At 40.4% G+C, this 20,738-nt stretch overlaps 1 protein-coding gene across 1 annotated transcript in view; it reads right to left on the bottom strand.

Moving 5' to 3' along the window:
- The window catches only part of LOC115070453 (complement C5-like), a 37,363-nt gene that overhangs the window by 6,078 nt on the left and 10,547 nt on the right, over positions 1-20,738 (bottom strand). Inside the window, exons 7-15 of the mRNA XM_029563703.1 lie at positions 19,807-19,919; positions 19,169-19,351; positions 17,006-17,209; positions 15,609-15,818; positions 15,380-15,520; positions 14,078-14,207; positions 7,346-7,405; positions 3,714-3,899; positions 1,366-1,450 (exon numbers count right to left, since the gene is read on the bottom strand). Of these exons, the coding sequence (XP_029419563.1) occupies positions 1,366-1,450; positions 3,714-3,899; positions 7,346-7,405; positions 14,078-14,207; positions 15,380-15,520; positions 15,609-15,818; positions 17,006-17,209; positions 19,169-19,351; positions 19,807-19,919 (1,312 nt within the window). The remainder of the gene's footprint in view (positions 1-1,365; positions 1,451-3,713; positions 3,900-7,345; positions 7,406-14,077; positions 14,208-15,379; positions 15,521-15,608; positions 15,819-17,005; positions 17,210-19,168; positions 19,352-19,806; positions 19,920-20,738) is intronic.

Raw genomic sequence — 20,738 nt, 5'->3', positions numbered from 1 at the left:
CAGGAACCTGGAGGCAGGAGCTGGAGCACAGGCCATGGAGGAACGCTGCTTACGGGCTTGCTCCCTTGGCCCCTGCTCAGCCTGCTTTCTTATGCAACACAGGTCCACCTGCCCAGGGGTGGCACCACCCACAGTGGGCTGGGCCCTCCTACATCACTCATCAAGAAGATGCCCCTCAGACATGGCCACAGGCCAGTCCAATAGAGGCAATTCCCCAACTGAGGCTCCCTCAACCCAGGTGTGTCAAGTTGACACTAAAGCTATCCAACACAGTGAGACCTTCTGAATTTATACTGATTTTTCTGGTAGGATAGGGAGAGTGGTTTTAGGTGGAGAAGTGGCATGATCAGTCTTGGATTTTAATAAAATCAGTTGAAAAATGAATTGGGATAGAGAGGCAGATAAAACTGATATTGGAGTATAAAGAATGTGATTGACATTAAGCAAGATGTGGTAAGAGCAAAACAGGAAATTTCCTAAGCCTTCTGCTAGTGTTTTTTCATGGTTTAAAGAAATTTAATTGTGGGTATGTACTTGTTCATTGATGATGGGCAGGACAAGACATTGGATTTCCTGGATCTGGACTTATAAACGTTTGTGAACTGCCTGATGTGGGAATTGGGAACCTATCATGGGTCCTCTACAAGAACACTATGCACTATTAGCCCCTGAGTATTTTAAAAAATATTTTATTATTTTTATTTTATGTGTATGAGTGTATAGCCTGCATATATGTAAGTGCACCTGTGTAGTGCAGTGCCTACAGAGGTCAGAAGAGGGCTTCAGTTCCCTTGGAATTGGAGTTGCAGACAGCTGTTAGCCACCATGGGTTCTGGGAATCAAATCCAGGTTCTCTGCAGGACCAGCCAGTTTTCTTAACTGCTGAGCCATCTCTCCAGCCCACCCCTGAGTCATTTACCCAGTCCCATGGTTAGTCAGTGTTTACAGTGTGTGTTCATAATATGAGGAAAACACTGCCTCATATTTGTTATATAGTATTATTATAAAGCATCAAAGACACATGCTTAAATGGGCAATATACATTGTTAGAGAACTTGTTAAAATGAAATTGTTTGGAAAGACTGAAATAATTGTATCAGAGTGCAAAGACCCAGAACCACCCCAACTACAAGCTTAAAGCTAAGATAAGCTGAATGGTATTCTTTTATAAAAAGCCTTCATTCTGCAATGAGTTCAGGTACTGTGGCAAAAACCAATCCAACATCGATCCAAATTAACTTTGATCAAATGTCAATGCTAGCTTTAATGATCAAAGAAACAATCGTCAGAGTAACAGACTAGATAATCATAGTTAAGTATTTTCAAACTTTCCTAAGGAAAATAAAGATAGAAGTCTTAAAATACCTTTTGGGAACATGGTATACTTCCCACAACCAGTTTTCTGTTTTGCTTGTAAATCCTACTGTATGCTTTATCACATATTTTGATTCTGTTTTAAGAAAATAAAACCACAGGTTAAATTTAACATATAAGAGAGTTAAGTGTTAAAACAGGACAGTTAACTTTTAATTAAAAAATTATAAGGACTTCAGCCAAAATTTAATTTTTGTGATATCCAAATAAGAAAAACAAATCTTTTTAATAATATATTTTAATTGAATTTTGTGGATTTCATTCAATACATTGTAATCATATTTAGTCCCCCCTCCCTTATCTGCACCCACCCATAGCCTGCCCACAGGACTTCATGCATTTTGTCATATATGTTAAGGCCTATTGAGTCAAGTTTGTGTACCCAGATGTCCCTCATGTGAGTTCATCCACTGGAGCCTGTTCAGCCTGTCTAATGTCACTCCCTTAAAGAAGGTCAACACACCCCCACCCACCAGTGACCAGCTACCAATAGTTCCTCGCCAAAATTGTGGCCTCCTGCCCGTTTCCCCAGTGCTATGCTGGTTTTTGTCTGATTGAGTTTGCATGGACCTTGTGCATGCTGTCACCATTGCTGTAAGTTCATATGAACAAGGTTCCAGAGCTCTGAAAGTTCTGTCTCCTTGTGGTCCTGCACCTCTTCCCCTGGCTCTTGCAATTTTTCTACCCCCTCTTCTGTAATGGTCCCTGAGCCCTGGGTGGGTGAAATTTAACATAGGCGTTCTGTCCAGGGACCCACACTCTGCAGTCTTATTCTCTACACTTTGGCCAGTTGTGGTCGTTAATGTTTATTGTCCTCTGTTGTATGAGGAAAGCTTCACTGATGAGAGTAGAGAGACACATTAGATTAGTATTCTCTTTACCCCCTGTTTCACTATGTTATGTGAGCCTTAGGTGTAGAGATTCCACTGTAGATATGTCACTTAGTGTTCTACTTAGTGTGGAAACCAGGCTGGCCTTGATCTCACAGAGATCTGCCTGCCTCTGCCTGCTGAGTGCTAGGATTAAAGGCTTGAGCCATTATGCTCAGCTGAAAAACAAACCTTTGCTTTAAGTTGTCTGAGATATATTTAGTATAAAAAGTAAGGTGTAGAATATTAATATTTGTTAGGTATTAAAAACATAGGACATAGATAAATGTGTACTCAGAAATTTTGCTGGTCAGAATTCAGAGAATAAATATCCATGGGGAGCTCAGCCCCAGTGGGTACATTTATAATGCAACTCCTATACCCAAAGCTCAGGGCACATTGTGGAAAAGGGAGGTGTAAAGACTGTAAGAGCCAGAGGACCAGGTTACCAGCTACTAGACAATGCCTCTAGACATGACGGGGAAACTGCACCCATGAACTCTCAACAATATGGTTGCCTAAACATGACCTGCACAATGACCCCAGTCCAATGCCAGTGTGGATGGGGGAACTCTCACAAGGCCTCACCCCTAGCAATCAATGGCTGCTGAGAGTGGAGAATCACTTTTCTCTGGGGATGAACCCCCTGATAGATTACCCAATCCCAAGTGGTCAGCCCTAAGCACATGTACATATATGTGCAGGACTAACTGGACTAGTTCTATACTGACACTGGAGGAGTCGGAGTGGGAGAGGGAAGGGTGGAAATGTAAATACTGTACTTATGAAATTTTCAAAATAAAAATATTTAACAGAAAATAATTTTAAAAGACATTTTCATATAGGCAGAGAAATTTTATGGAAAGACATAAAAGTTGTAAACAATGTCACTGTGTTGGAAACGGGGGTGGTGGGGTGAAGGACTTCTGCCCGTTCAATAGGTGAGACAACAGATGTTGCCCTACATTTCCTACCATTCTAATGAAAACTAGTGCAAAAGTTTTCGACAGGATGAAGAATGATGTTCCAAAACATACCAACAAGAATCAGAAAAAGACAGAAAGAAACATCACACGATCAATAGGAAACATTAAGAGAACAGAAATAAGTATATACTCAACAACCTTGAATGTGTTTAAAATGGTCCATTAAAAGAAACTTTCAAAATGGGTAAAGAACAACAGTCTTCAGCAATAAATGATATGTTCTGCCATCAACTGATGGAGAAGCTCGAAAACAAAAGGCAAAAAGTGCACTGTCTGGGAAATAATAAATTCAGATAAAATAGAATTCACGTTACATGGACAAAGATTTCCCAAACTGGTATTGGCACTGCCTGCTCTATTTTTTTCTGAGCAGAATTCCAAGAGTTTACTTCATCTTTCACACACTTACTCTTCCTGTGAAGGTACAAACTCTACCTGGCCTCCTCCCACTGTGCTGCACGTAAAGGAGAGCTGTCACACATACCTGTTGCCCTTCCCAAAGCCACATACGTGTTAGAACTGCTTTCCTTCAGCTCACAACACTGAAGGAAAGCATTCACACACTTCGGGCCAATGGTAATCCGTCTCGCTCTCGCCTCACAGCTCTGCCTACTTGGTCTGGTTCCATCTTCGCAGCACTTCCGGATCACAGGGTGTCTGAACTGGGATGCTGAAAAGATCATACACCTCCTCTCAGTCAAATACAGATTCAAAATATCAGGTCCGAACTTACAGGTTGGGGTATAAATTTGTCCCTGGTGCCTTCTGACTAATCCCAGTAGTACCAGGGGTTGACCAGTTCCATTCCAGAACAATCCCTGGAAGGGAAATTGCTTCTTCCCTTCTGCAGTCTCTTCCATTCCTGTTCCATTTCAGAGGGCTCTAATCACTGACAGATTCTTCCTGGTGTCTTCTAAACAAAACCTCATTCTAAACCAGAATCTAACCCTTATTGGTCCCCCTGGGGTTAAGGTTCCTGGGCAGAAAAAGTCATATAACTAGAGTTCCTCAACTAGACTACGTAATTCTTGCTCTTTCCTAGGTTATGAACTGAATATTAGTGTCGCCCCCCCCTCCACACCAGTTCATATGATGAAATCTTAAGTCCCAGTGTTTTAGGAGAAGGCATCTTGAAGGGGTGTGGTCCTCATGGATGGGAATGATGCCTTGTAGAAGGGAGTTTTCTTGCTTGCCCTCCTACCATGTAGAGATGCAATGAGAAGTTGGCACTCTGTAACTTGGAAGGAGACTCGCACCCAAACTCAGTGCTGCTTATAAGGCCACCCAATCCCTGATGCTTTGTTACAGAAGTCCAAACTAAATAGACCTTCCATTAAATATCCATTGGGGCCTTTTTCTCTATACCATGTTTTGATGAGATAGGATTGGTTCCAATGCCTTCCTATAGTCATGTTCCACTAGCCACTCCCCTGACCAAAGCTGTCAGCTACAGTCAGTAGGAAGCCTGGTGGGTAAACAGAAGCACATGTAGTCCTTTTTTTTTTTTCAGTTTTTATTGGATTTTTGTGTATTTCACACAGAACATCTCAATGAATCTTAATAATCTTTATACCCCCTTCCCCACTGGTACCTCCCATAGCACTCCCACTGGAATTCATACATTCTGTCATTTGTCTTAAGGCCTATTGTGTCAAATTGGTGTTCCCAGATGTCCCTCAGTGCAAATTAATCTACTGAGGTCTAGTCAGCCTATGAAGGGACCTTTGGAGTTGATTACATCCTTTTTTGTCCTTTAGCGATGAGGAAACAGGGTTTGGTAACAGCTATTGGGGGCAGAGATAGGGTTAGAGCCACGAGGCAGAATCGTGAGATAAACCCCTGGGCTGTGGTGCAGAAGGTCTGGTCCTTTCCCATTTATTTAAACTTGGCAAGATGGTTGAGTTTTCAGAAACTAATTTTGCCATGATAAAATACTGATTATAATTTTTGCCTAGCCTAGGTTAGAAAGTGGCATTGCCAAGAGGAGGTTAGAAAGAACCATTATGAGTTCTTCCTGAACTAAGTGCTTTACCAGCATGATCTCCTGTAAGTCTCATAACTTTTCAAGGCAGAGAGAAATTGCCCCTATTTACAGAACAAGAAATGGAGGCTTGGGGGAATCAGTAATCTTGGCTATGGATCTATCTATCTATCTATCTATCTATCTATCTATCTATCTATCTATCTATCATCTTCTATCATCTATCTATCTATCTATCTATCATCTATCTGTCTGTCATCTATCTGTCTATCATCTATGTATCTATCTATCATCTATCATTTATCTATCTATCATCTATCTGTCTATCTATCATCTATGTATCTATGTATCTATCATCTATCTATCTCTATCTATCTATCTATCTATCTATCATCTATCTACCTACCTACCTATCTATCCATGCATTCTAATTTCAGATTAAAGATTTGTTCTTTATGTGTTACTTTCTAAAATTGCTCTTTTAGAAAGTGTTCACTGAAGTTGGGAGAAAACTTTATGAAGATCAGGGACCATTGCAGAAGGAGCGGAAAGATTGTAAGAGCCATGATCATAAGGATGGTGCATGATCATAAGGAAACAGAATCTTCCAGGCCTCTGGGAACTTGCTCATACGATCTTACAACATTGGTGTCAACAAGCACAAGACCCATACAAACTCAATCAGACAAAAACCCAGCACAGAACTGGGAAAATGGGCAGTAGGCCCCAACCTTAACCGAAGCACTATTGGCAGCTGACTACTGCTGGGTGAGGGAGAGTTGATATTTTTAAGGGAGAGACTCTAGATAGGCTGACTAGACACTAGTGGATGAACGTGCGCTGAGGGACATCTTGGTGCACTAACTTGACACTTGATGGGCCTTAACATGTATGACAGAATGCATGAAATCCTGTGGGTAGGCTATGGGGTACATATGAGGGAGGGGGACTAAATATGATTAAGATGTATTGTATGAAATACACAAAAATTAAATAAAATATACAAAACATATAATCATTATCACTTAAAACACAGAATCTATAACTCTTAGTTCAGTGTCTATTTTAACACTGGTGTTATGAGGTTAAAAGGTATATAAAAATGGTTCTTTAAGGTCCATCTTCCAAATAATTTGAACAGACACTAAATAAAAATATACAGAACAAAAGAGGCAGTAGATTGTAGTGATCAAAAGTGCAGGAGTTGGGACTGAAGAGATGGCTCTGTGGTTAAGAGCACTGACTACTCTTGCAGAGGACCCAGATTTGGTTCCCAGCACCAACATGATGGCTAACAACAATCCATAACTCCAGTTCCAGGGGATCCAACGCTCTCTTCTGATCTCCATGGGCATTGCATGAAATGGGTGCGCTTACATACACACAGGCAATACACTCAAACACATTAAATAAAAATAATAAAATATTGTTTTTAAAGTGCAGGAGTTCAGGTACCAGTCCCAGTCAAATCTGAATTCTGCCTGTGCCACTTACTATACCACAGTGCTAGGAATGTTGCTTAATGTTTCCATGATTTTACGTCCCAGCTGGAAAATGGGGAGTAATAAGGGTAGTAGTTCATGGGTCCGGAGTGAGTATTCAATGAGAAAATCTAAGTATTGGGCTTCAACAATGCTTGGCATATAGTAAGGGTTTAATTAGTATTTTTTGCTAAGGTTCATCAGACCTAATTTTTGTGAGTAATTAAAGTCCGTTCATGTTTAACTGCCAAACCAGCTACTCTGACAGAAAATAAAATATATGAGGCAAATAACGAGCAACTCTGTAACTGTGGAGGAATGGGCACCAAGGATATGTGTTTCCTATAGGTTAGGACTGTGCAAAGTGAGTGTGTGCTAATTTACCCAGTTTGCAAAGACCTATTGATCTTTTTACCTATTTTTATACCAGTTAGCTAAAGTAAGAAAATGTTACAGGTTCTAAATTATCCTAACTTCCAAGAAAGAAAGAAAGAGAGAGAGAGAGAGAGAGAGAGAGAGGGAAGAAGGAAGGGAGGAAGGAAAAGAGGGAGGAAGGAAGGAAGGAAGGAAGGAAGGAAGGAAAGAAGGAAGGAAGGGAGGGAGGAAAAGAAAGAAAGAAGGAAAGAAGAAATAAAGGAACAAACGTTGACACACCTAAATCTGTTAACTCTTTCGAGGATCTTCTCGACCTAAGAATTTTCTTACACGATCCATCTGTAAAAAACACAAAGACTATCCATCAGAATAAATGCTTCCATCAAATTATCTAAGTATTAAATTTACAGAATCATGTCAAATCTGCTTCATCAGACACCATGTTCTATGCCCCATAGTTCTGCTCTGTATCATTAGTAAAGGGAGGTTCATAATTACAGTAACCATATTTCTCAGTAGCAGCACTGTAACATGATTTTTACAAATATACCTTCTCAAGAAGCTCAAATATGATTTGAAAAAACCTGACTCCAGTGGATGAACTTGCACTGAGGGACATCTGGGTACAAATGCTTGACTAGATAGGACTTTATATGACAGAATGCATGAAATCTGGTATGGGGGGCTATTGGGGGTGTGGATAGGGGAGGGGCTCTAAATTTGATAAAGATCTATTATATGGAATGCACAAAAACTCAATAAAACATATTAAAAATCAACAATACATTTAAGGTGGTTTGCTAATTTCTTTAAACTATATTTAATATTTATTTCTTCTAGATTAAGAATACAAAGTTCAGTAAAATAATCATGCCCTTATCCTCAGGAATAAAATAAGAATTCATCCCATTGATGCTGTAGGTCCCTACTAAGTACCAGAGGGTTGTTAGGGGCTGAGCTGCAAGACCTCTGTGCTCAAACCAATGTGTTAAAGCCTTAGTTTCTATTACCTCAAAAAGCAAATGTATTTGGAGATGGGATTTTTTTTTTTTTTTGGTCTTTTTGAGACAGGGTCTCCCTATAGCCCTAGCTGGCCTGGATTCGCTATGGAGACCAGGCTGGCCTCGAACTCACAGAGATCTGCCTGCCTCTGCCTCCCGAGTGCTGGGATTATACGCGTGCACCACCATGCCCGCTGAGATGAGATTTTTTTTTAAAGAGGTGATTAAGAGTAAAGGAAGTTATTAGAGTGAGCCATAATCCAACATGGATGGTGTCCTCATAAGAAGAGGAAATTAGGCCACAGATGTGCACAAAAGACCATATGAGAAACACTGAAGGAATAGTTAGGTCAAGGGGAGAAACCGCAGAGGACACCGAGGCTATAAGCCTGTCATGCCTTGAGGTTGAACCTGTAGCCCCAGAGCTGTTAGAAAACACACTTCTGTGGCATAAGCCTATCAGTGTGCGGTGCTGTACAATGACAGCCCCAATAAATGAACAAAGAAGGAGAGTTCAGTTCTTCAAAGGTGGCTTGCCAGGGGGCACCCAAGGAGAAGACAGAGGTTAACTTTTGTGATGACTTAGATGAGAAACTGCCTCCAGGTTACGGTATGATAGACCCTTGGTACTTCAAGGAAATGAATATGGTTTGAGCACAAGGTCTTTGCAGGAAAGCAATGAAACAGAAGGAAAAATGTGAGGTCAGCTGGGCATGGTGAAATCTTGGAGTAGTTTGATCCCACTTAAGAAGACTTCAGCCTGGTGAAAGGTTTGGTGCAGAGCCCTGGCAAGCTATTTGACCTGTATTGTGGAAAAAAAGACATTCCATGAAATCAAAACAGAGCTCTTCTTATTTAGGATAAAATAGGTTCTAGGGCTGGAGAGATGGCTCAGCGGTTAAGAACACTGACTGCTCTTGCAGAGGACCTAGGTTCAATTCCCAGCACCCACATTGTGGCTATGAATTGTCCTTAACTCTGGATCCAGGGGACTCTGAAGCCCTCTTCTGACCTCTGTGGCATTGCATGACATGGGTGCACTCACATTTTTTGTAGGCAATACAATCATACACATAAAAAAAATAAAATATTAAAAATAATTTTTAAAAAGCTTTAAAAAACAGGTTCTGCATTAGAAACTTTCACAAAAACCAATGTTATATAGTGGTGTTAGTTGGCCTACTGGAAGATACAACAATATATGCACGCAACAGCATAGCATCTAAATATACAAAGCAAACATTTACAGAGCTGAAGGGAGAGATAACAAGAGTGGGGAACTTCAACGCTCACTTTGAATTATGAATACAGTGTCTCTATAGAAGATAAGTAATGAAGCAGAAATTTCAAAAGCAAACATTACAAGCCATATTTTATGAACTTTCAGACATACACAGAACACTACGATCAACAATAGCAGAAATACACTTTCTTCTCAAATGAACATAGATCTTTTCCTGATACATTTCATGTTTTTAGCAAATTCAGAAGACTGAAATCATACCATGCCTGAAGAACATAGATGAAAAACCCTTAACAAAACACACATATAAGTCAATTCAGAACATTAAAAGAGTTACAGGACATGATCAAATGAGATTTATCCCCAGAATGCAAAGATGGTTCAATGCTTAATAATCAATAGATATATTAACCTACATTAACAAAATGAAGGGTAAAATCATAATTGTCTCATAGCTGCAAAAACCATAATCAAATCCAATATCCTAGGACTAGAAGAAAAGATCTCAGCATAATAAAGGTTGTATACAAAAGCTCTCAGCTAATGCCGTCAATAGAGAAAAACTGAAAGCCTTTCCTTCAAGATCAAGAACAAAACAAAGACAGGGACTCTCACTACTGCTAGTCAACATTGCATGGGAAAAACTAGCCAGAGTGGTTAGACTAAAAAGAATGCCGATAAGAAAGGAAGAAGTTGGGGCTGGAGAGATGGCTCAGTGGTCAAGAGGACTGGCTGCTCTTGCAGAACACCCAGGCGAATCCCAGCACCCACATGGTGGCTAACAATTGTCTCTAACTCCAGTTCCAGGGGGTCTGACACCCTCTTGTGTCCTCTGCAGGTACTGTACAACACATGTGCACTTACACACATGCAGGCGTAACACTCATACACATAAAAAATTTTAAAAAATAAAAAGAAAGGAAGAAGTAAGAAATTACATTTGCCTAGGGATATAACAGATGTAAGGTTTTCTCCAGGATCCAGGACCTCTCCAGCCATGTTCACAGTACAAAACATGAGTCACACCCCCAGCCACTGAGTGGACTTTAAGTTCGACTAGATAACTGTTGATTATCCCTAAGATAAAAGTGCACCAATAGAGATAGCTTGCTATACCATTTTTGTGGTTATTAGGCTTTAAAGCTGTGGTTGGAACATTGATTGATTTTCTCCCTTAACAACTTGCATAGTGTCCTCCCAAGCCATAAGAGCTAGTTTTCAGGGAGGAGGCTGAATTAAGTGACACATCTACAATGGAACCTCTACACCTAAGACTCACAGAACTTGTGGAACATGGGGTAGAGAGAATACTCATGTATCTCTCACCTCTCACCAGTGAAGTTTTCTCATGCAACAGGGAAAGATGAGCACAGAAGGTCACAACTGGTCCAAATGTACAGAATAAGAGACCGCAGAGTGTGTATCCCTGGATAGGATTCACATTAAAACTCACCCACCCAGGACTCAGGGACTGTTGCAGAAGAGGGGCTGGGAAGATTATAAGAGCCTGGGATAGTGCATGACCATAAAGAAACAGAGCCCTCCAGGCTTCTGGGAAGTTGCTACTATGAACTTGCGGCAATGGTGACAGCATGCACAAGACCCATGCAAACTCAGTCTAACAAAAACCAGCACAGAACTGGGGAAATGAGCAGGAGACCCCACCCTTAGTTGAGGAACTACTGATCACACTACTGGGTGAGGGAGAGTTGATCTTCTTTAAGAGAGTGATGATAGGCTGATAAAGCTTCAGTGTGTGAACTCATACAGGGGGACATCTGGGTATACAATCTTGACTCAATAGGCCTTGACATATATGACAAAATGCATGAAGTCATCTGGGAAGGCTATGGGGGAATGCAGATAGGGAAGGAGTCTAAATATGATTAAGATATATGAAATGCACAAAAAATCAATAAAAATACACGTTAGAAAGGAAGAAGTCGCCCCCCCCCGTTTTCAGATGATATGGTCTTTATAGAAAAACTTAAAGATGCCACAAAAAGTGGTTAGAACTAGTAAATCAATTCAGTAAATCTGTAGGATACAAAATAACACTAAAAACCCATTTCCAGTTATACATACTAACAATGAGCTATCTAGATAACAAATTATTTTTTTAAAAAATCCCACTTGCAAAAGAGCAATATTTAGGATAAACCTGAGGAGGTGAAACACTTGCATACCAAAATGACAAAATATTAATGAAAAAAATTAAAGAAGACACAGACAAATGCAAAGAATTAGAAACTTAATATTGTTTAAATTCACATACTATTTAAATGGACTATTGATTTTATTCAATTCTTGTTAAAGTCCCAGTCATTTTATAGAATAGAAAAATTTTCTAAAGCCCATATAGAACTACAAATGCCATGATTATTATGTTATTTTATTTCAAAATAGATTATAAATACAATAATCAAATGGTACAGTATCAGCAGAAAGGCAAGATATAGACCAATAGATCAGAACAGATGACCCAGAAATAAGTTCAAGGGCATTTGATCTTTGACAAGAGTACAAAGGTACATAATGGGGGAAAAGATGGTCTCTTCAATAAACAGTGTTGGGAAAGTGAAATGTCCACATATAAAAGAGTAAAATGAGAGCTGGGTGTGGTGGCATATGCCTTTAATCCCAGCACTTGGGTGGCAGAGGCAGGTGGATCTCTGTGAGTTCAAGACCAGCCTGGTCTATGTAGTGAGTTCCAGGACAGCTGGGGCTACAGGGAGACCCTGTCTCAAAAAGACCGAAAAAAAAAAAAGAATAAAGTGAGATCCATAATCGATTGTGACTGGTGATAATCAGACACATACAGATTAGAGGCGCATGCGCCAACATCTCAGTGTTAGCAAAAACAATGAGTCTTTCTGTAAGAAACCGTGTATTTTTAAATAAATGGAGATCTTTTTTAAAGGCTAAAACCTCATTCAATTTTATGTCTTACAGGGCTTATACTGAGTTCAACATTGTATAACTGTATTAATTCAACTGTGAACCTAAAAATTTACAGCCACTTTTGAAAGAGATGTACTCTCTCTCTGGAGTGTGTTACTGAATGTGTTAAAGCTGTAATGAAATGCTTCTTCTGGAAAAAAAAATGAAGTAGAGATTAAAACTGCAGAAACAGAGGAAATCCTTATGACATTGTTCTTGGCAATGATTTCATGACTACAATACCCACAGCTCAGAAAACAAAATAAAAAATTAAGAAGCAGGCTTTCGGAAAACTAAGAAGTTTCTCTGTTGAAAATAATCAACAGAGTGAAGAGGCAACATGTGAACCAGCAAAACAAAACGATTTGCAAACTATGTCTGGCAAGGAATTAATTTCCAAAATGTTTAAGAACTCCTACAACTCAATACCCTACCCAAAACAATATCCCAGTTAATAAATGGGCTGAAGCCATGGATACACAAAAGAAGATGAATATATGGTCAACAGTTAAAGAAACAACATCACTAAGTATCGGAAAAATGCAGAACCAGCACTGTAAATAATTATCACCTCATATTTTTCAGGAGACGCTACTATTTTAAAAAGTAGAAAGCCTTACCAGACATGTGAAACGCTGACAGCTTGCACCCTCTTGGTGGAAACGCTAAACAGCTAATGCAGCCACCAGAGAAGTGTCTTTAAAAACTGAAAACAGAACCACTATGTGATCTAGCAATCCCAGGACTGGGTATTTTCCTAAAGAATTGGAATCAGAATATTGTAGAGGAATCATCACTCCCATGTACATGCAAAACTTTTACAGTATCTGAGATGTCCAAACAACTTAAATGCAGTAGATAGATAAATTGATAAAGAAAATATTATATATATATATAATGGAATATGACTCAGTCTAAAGAAGAAGGAAATTCAATGTCATGGTTGAACCTTGAGCACTTTATGTTAAGGAAAATAAGGCAGTGACAGAATGACGATGCATGGTACTAATTTTATCAAGGTTCTAAAACAGTCAAATTTGAGGAATATGATAATAGAACTGTGGTTTCCAGGGAAATGTGGAATGATAGGTTATTAATCAATGGTTTAAGTTGTCAGTTTAGCAAGATGACTAAGTTTTAAGGAGCTAAACATAATAATGTAACAAGATAATGCATAATGCATGTACAAGTATGTATTATATACTTAAAAGCCTGTTAGGTGGGCTGGAGAGATGGCTCAGCAGTTAAGACACTGGCTGCTTTTGCAGAGGACCTGGGTTCAATTCCAAGCACCCACATGGTGGCTACGAACCATCCTTAACTCCAGTTCCAGGGGAATCTGACTTCCTCTTCTGACTGTGCCAGGTATTACATGACATGGGTGCACTTACATACATGCAGGCAATACACTCATACACATCAAAATAAAAATAATAACTAAAATATTTTTAAAATTTACATTAAAAAATTTAAAAGAAAAAATTCCGTTAAGATACCGCCCATGAAGTGTTCTTACCACAATAAAATAACAGGATTTGGAGGAAGAAAGAGTGTGGGAACAGAAAAAGCAGTGTCTTTCAGAACAAGAATGTTGCCATGACTTGGTTGAAAACAAAATTAGGGACTGGAGAGAAGGTTCAGTGGATAAAAGCATTTGCTGATCTTATCCAAGTTCAATTCCCAGCATCTACATTGAGTGACTGACAACCACCTGTAACTCCAGTTCCAGGTGATCCAACACCCTCTTTGGGCCTCCACAGGTACCCACACACGTGTGCATGTGCACACATGCACATAAACAAAATACATTTTTTAAAAGAAAGCTACCGTTTTGTTGGAAGGCTTCTTCATTTGCATTGGTGAGGACAGTGAGTCCTGCCAAGCAGAACACTTCAGTGCTGCTTCTGCCTCCACTCGCTCCACAGCCCGCATCGTTTTTATATAAAGCTCCAAGCATCTATTCAGAGAGGAAGCCCTTCTGTCAAAACATGACATTCAGTGGCCAGTACAAAGAATGCCTGGCTGTGGAATGATTAAAAATCTATTCTCAGGGCTGGAGAGATGGTTCAGCGGTTAAGAGCACTGGCTGTTCTTGCAGAAGACCTGGGTTTGAATCCCAGTACATGGCCATATATTCTCCCACACTGTGCCTGTCTTCCGCTACCCTGTTTGCCATCTCTCCAAGTGATTCAATACACCCAGGTCACCAGAACTCCATCGTGTTCAGACATATCCACCCTGGAAGGTGAGAATATAATTTTATACATAAGCTGAAAAGATGTTCCATCTCAGATTCTGTAAGTCCACACATCGATTACTTCTAACTAGTAACTTAGTAAACATGATGATGCTCTCAGTTACTGAAAGCTAGTTTGAATTGGTGGTTTTGAAGGTTTGTTTCTGAACATAGATTTAATGTGTTTTATTTTATTACTAGAGATGCTTGAATTTTAGTTTCATTGAGGATATTCCCAAATAGAGTGTTCACACAAATCAAAACGAATTAGTGAATTCTGTAAAGTAAGTGGGTAATTAGCCTTTCTAGGCCTGATAGGATAATGAAAAGCAGCAATTCACTTGATTCTTTGTCCTTCTGTTACTGTCCCTTCTGAGTAACATGGGGAGGACACTGATAAGTGCTCAATGCACCTTAAGATTACCTATGTTACCAATACTCATTTTATAGGATTGTTGTTGAATATTCTATAGGAAACAGATGGAGTGCTGGTGAGATGGTACAGCAGGTAAAGACACCTGCCACCAAGCCTGATGACTGACCTGTGTTCTATCACTCAGATTGGTATGGTGGAAAGAGAGAACCAGCTATCATGAGTTGTCTTCTGACCTCCACAAGTGTGCTGTGGCACATGCCTGCACATACACATATATACACATGCATGTACACTAAATAAAATGTAATAAAAAGAAACAGATGCAAAGACTTAGAATAATGGTAAAGGTTGGCTCTTGGTATTATAATCCTTAACTCTAGCTGAGAAGATAGGGATTGGCATAGTTGGCTATATTTTCCTTCCATGACCAGTGCACAGAATCCCAGAAGAACCATGGAGACCACGTCACCCTGAGTCACGCTATGTACCAGGCATTACCGCATTTTCCCTACTTAACTCTTTCCTTGGGATTTTTGCTTCTTTCCTGGATGTCATATGTAGCAGTACTCAGCGCTGTTAATGCTACCCATGATTCGGACTGAGTATCCATTACAAGAGATACAGCACCTTGTATGTCTTCATTTGGAGACAGATGGATCTAAAAGTAGTTGAAAAAGAAAGAAAGCATCTTAGTGTGAGATTAAATGGTGAGGAGGAGCTGACTGGGGGTGGGAGTTGTGTCTCACCTGGAGCTGGTTGCTACACGGGTCTTCAATGCTCAGACAGACTGAGTCAGACACTAATTCTGTTCTCTGCTCTCCTAAGATGATGTAATATACCAGGAGACGGGCTGCAGGAGCCATGGACTCAGTCACAGATAGGTTTAAAATTTGGTGTGATGAACCTGGGAGTTTCTTCTCTCTGCCAAAGTGTACAATTTTGCCCTTTGATACAATCTAAAAATATACAGAAACAAATTAAGTGTCAGAATGGGTTGAAAGTTGGATTAGTCAATAAAAAGATAAAGTTAATCCATCACCTACTGTACATCAGGTATTTGTTCATGAACACTGTTGTGTCTCACAATCACATGATATGATTTTATTCATTTCAATCAGATATAGAAAGTGGAGTTCATATATGTAGTTTGGCCCAAGAAAGTGATAGAGTGTGGAACAGAACCTTAATCTTGTTGACGCAAAGACAATATTTTGCACGATACCACGCTACCTTTCTTTCATCTTTTCTAGCTTGTACTTTCAACAGTGATGAGCCTGGGATCACTGTATCCATTACTGGACATAAGACTTGAACGCTTTCCTTTGTAAATAAGGTATATTATTAAGTAGCATTGGCAAGGCATAGCAGTTAGTCTGTTGCTTGGTGATAGTTTGTTTACTAGCCATGAATCATTGCTGAGCCACTAACTAGTCTGCTGACTTGAATCAAGGCTCTCACCAAACCCTTGGCATCACGCTATGGATTCAGAAGACCTTGAACAAAGCGCAAAGCCTATCTGCCACTACCTTGGAGCACCACACGTCTTTCAGCATTTCCAACCTGTTCTACCGTATACTGGACTCAAAGAAATGGTCAGGGGTTCTATTGAGAGCATGTCTGTGACTGTGTTTTGTCTACTATAAAATGATATGTGGCTTAGTTGGTTGTGTGCTTGCTTAGCATTCATGAAGCCCCGGGTTCAGTCCCCAGCACCAAGTAAAACAGGTGTGGTATAGGCAAGCCTATACTCTCAGCATTCACAAAGTAGAGACAGGAGGTAGCCGGGCATGGTGGCACACACCTTTAATCCCAGCACTTGGGAGGCAGAGGCAGGCAGATCTCTGTGAGTTCAAGGCCAGCCTGGTCTACATAGTGAGTTCCAGGACAGCTGGGGCTACAGGGAGACCCTGCCTTAAAAAAAAAAAAAAGACAAAAAAAAAGTTCAAGGTCATCCTTGGCTACTTAGCTGAGTTTGACAGTAGCCTGGGGTGCTTGACATGGCCCTCTTTCATAAATAAAATAGTCCATTCAGAACTAAGTATCAATTCTGTCACGTAACGAGTTATTTTGATGATTATTTGTATAAGAAAAGAAAATGGTTCAAGTAAAAGATTAGATACAAGTAAGGCAATATTGAACTTACCAAGTAATAATAGTGTGTGATTTTGTCAATGTGTGGGCTTTTAGGAGTAACAGTTATACTGAAACATTCTCCCACAGGCAAACTCTTGTAACTCTCTGTCCAGTTAAGAGAAAGGAAACTTTGGCTGGGAGATGAGTAGGCCACTATTTGGTAGTCGTTGCTGGCCTCATGCTCGTCAGGAAGGTCTGGATCATCAGTTCTAACCTAAAAGAGAAATGCCCATGCTTAGCACTGCACTTACGGTGGTGATGGCAGTGGGGGAGGGTTACTCAGTCCTCGTGGCAATAGCGAACTATGAACTGTCCAGTGTGTTAGAGTCTGGGAAATGACGGAAAGAGTGGTGAGCAGGGAGTTGGGAGCAGGGCAGGGACAAGGTGGATTCCGATCAGATTTGTGTCTCAGAATGATCCATGAAGGGAGTGACTGGGAAGACAGTGAGGAACTGGGTGAGTACTGACGGTATTCTCTGAAATGGGGCAAAGTGGAGGACCTTGAGTTTGAGCTGTGCTGACAGTCTTCAATTGTATGAATTAATGTTTGGTCTTCTTTGAAATATCCAAGAAAAAGGTGTGAAGAAAGCAGTGTCTATAATGCTCTTGAATGTCTGAAATAAATTTAGCATAAGCCATAGATCAGTAAGAAAGTATCTCAAATAAGAATGTGTCCGTTTAGGAGAGGAAGGTCCTTGAAGCTCACCCTTATGTACAGGCAAAGCCAGGGTGGTCCAAAGTAGAATCTATAAAAAACAAAGAAGGGGCTGGAGGGATGGCTCAGTGGTTAAGAGCACTGGCTGTTCTTGCAGAAGACCCAGGTTTGTGTTCCCAGCACCAACATGGCGGCTAACAACTATTCATAACTCCAGTTCCAAGGGATCTAACGCCCTCTTCTGACATCTGTGGGCATATCATGATCACAAGTGCACTTACATATATGCAGGCAAAAACTGGCTGTTCTTGCAGAAGACCCAGGTTTGTGTTCCCAGCACCAACATGGTGGCTAACAACTATTCATAACTCCAGTTCCAAGGGATCTAATGCCCTCTTCTGATATCTGTGGGCATATCATGATCACAAGTGCACTTACATATATGCAGGCAGAACACACACATAAGATAAAAATAATAAATGAAATTTTAAAAAATTAAAAACAAAGAAGAGAAATGAAAAGCAAAGAGACATGAAATGATAGAGGCAACAGCTGGTTGTTTTAAGAAAAAGATAATAGTCAGCTGTGCCAAATGTCCCAGAGGAGGCACAGAAGACAAGGACTGAAAACTAATTGATTTCCTTAGGAAGCAGCCCACAGGTAACCCGTGTTAAGAGCAGTTTCAATAGAACAATGGGGTGGAGCCAGATCTAATGGTTTGGGGGAGATTTGGGGGTGGGGACAAGGGAATATAGATGATGCTTTAGTGGGGCTCCCATGTGAGGTAAAGGAGAGATGATGGGTAAGAGATAATTCTGAAAGCCAGGCCTGGTGGCTCATGCCTTTAATCCCAGCACTTGGGAGGCAGAGGCAGGTGGATCTCTGTGAGTTCAAGGTCAGCCTGGTCTACAGAGTGAGTTCTAGGCCAGCTGGGCTACAGGGAGACCCTGTCTCAAAAATGCCAAGAGAGAGTGGGGGGGCAGGAATTCTGGCTGGAGAGATGGTTCAGCAGTTAAGAGCACAGGCTGCTCTTGCAGAGGACCCCGGTTCAGTTGCCAGTACCCACGTGGTGGCTAACAACTGTTTGAAACTCCAGTTCCAGAGGATCTGCCACCCTCCTCTGGCCTCCGCAGGCATTGCACAATCTGGGTGCACTTATAAATATGCAGGCAAAACACTCATGCATATAAAATACAAATAAATAAATAAAAATTAAAGAGATAATTTCGTAAGTATTCTTGTATTCCACTAACAGTTCTAATTCTAAAATTTTAGATTTGTATTAATATTGTGTTTAGTATAAAAAGAAAAACAAAAAGCTTTCCAAATACAAAATTGATGGACTGATAGTTGCATGTAATATCCAGTATGTTAAATTATATTTTATGTGCCCACAGGTCTGATGTTTCCAAGCCATATACTATGCTTAGTCATAAAACCTTGCCCATCTGTCTTACATGTAGCTGCCACACAGACTGGGGTGATCTAGAAAGTGCAACAAATTGGAATTTTGCTCACATGAAGCTCCAGGGCTGTCGCATCAGGGGGAATGTTAACCACAAACGAGGCTACTCCATCATAACCCGTGGTGCTTTTCCTTGGAGCCAGGTGTCGCTTCTCCTGAGTTTTATCCACTACTTTTGGTTCCAGGGCTACTGTTATCCCTTCTACAGAATGGGCAGACACGTCCTCCACCTGCACCTGTTGGGCCAAATTCACTCAAGAGTTCTCAATTATTTTTACAAGGAAATCCAAAACATCTCTCTGCTTTGTTTCTAAACACAGACTTGGTAGAATTGAACTCATTCGCTGAGTGTGGTTGTCTTAATGTTGATTTCATTACTCCAGGCATATGTGATGGGACTTACATTTATGTCAATGTACGGCAATTAAGTTTTAAGAACAGGGTAGTGTGCTGTGTCCTTGCACTTGAGCCATGGTGTAGGTAAAGCTATTGCTAAGTCTGGGTCTGAACTCTTGTTTTCCACCCCAGCCTTGCAGGTTGCCTTGTCCTGTTCCTCACTCCCATCATCTTCTCCATTTAAGTGTCTATTCGAGAGATCACACGAGAGCAAGAGAGCTCTGTCCTTCTGCAGATGAGGAAACTACCAACAAATGGGGGAAATTAGCAATAATAGATGTTCTAGTCATCCAACCTTGATGGAATAGGGGATCCCAGGTTTCAGAGGAGGGGTAGCAGCCAAATTCAGTGCATAGGGAGACAGGATGTATCTGACATCGGTCATTTTGGTTTCTTCAAAGAGTCTACCTGCTGGAATAATATGCATTACTTGGAGAATCTGGAAGGTACAGCATATCACAAGGATGTGTGGAGGGACCCGTTATGTTCCTATGAAGTTCTTTATTTGGACAAGGGAAAGCCATTCATCCATTCTCTGGCCATTTCACACACAATTATTAACATGAGTCTGAACGGTTTATTGTGGTCTAGATGATCTGTGAATTAGTCATGCGTGGTTTGTAGGAAGATGGTAAGATGCCCATTAATTTGATTCAATTACAGTGTCCTGTTTTATACCATTCAATTGTCTGATCATTTATCAAAGTTTATTTAAGTCAGGTTACCAGAGTAAAGTCTGGTGTGTTCACGCAAGTGACAGTCTTGCTAAAAGAAGTGATCACTTTCCCAGTTCTATGCTGGGTTACTATCTGGTACGTTTGTAGGAAGATGGTAAGATGCCCATTAATTTGATTCAATTACAGTGTCCTGTTTTATACCATTCAATTGTCTGATCATTTATCAAAGTTTATTTAAGTCAGGTTACCAGAGTAAAGTCTGGTGTGTTCACGCAAGTGACAGTCTTGCTAAAAGAAGTGATCACTTTCCCAGTTCTATGCTGGGTTACTATCTGGTACTCCCTTGGGCCACCCTGGCCAACAACTCAAAAGATGGTATCTCCTATCTGGCATTGTTGCTTGTTATGTAGCTTTTAGCTATGCATATGGACTCTTAAGAAATTATATTGACCCCTTTATTCTTTGGTTATGCTTTCCTTTTGGATGTTTAAGGCCATACAGTTGGCCCAGATAAACCAATCTATTTTAACTCTTATGGTCGTTTGAGGAT

Source organism: Nannospalax galili, unplaced genomic scaffold, assembly GCF_000622305.1.
Source record: "Nannospalax galili isolate Female #2095 unplaced genomic scaffold, S.galili_v1.0 scaffold34, whole genome shotgun sequence".
In the NCBI taxonomy this organism is placed as follows: Eukaryota; Metazoa; Chordata; class Mammalia; order Rodentia; family Spalacidae; genus Nannospalax; species Nannospalax galili.
Note: the sequence above shows the minus strand (reverse complement) of the source record. Positions and strands in the feature narration are given on the sequence as shown.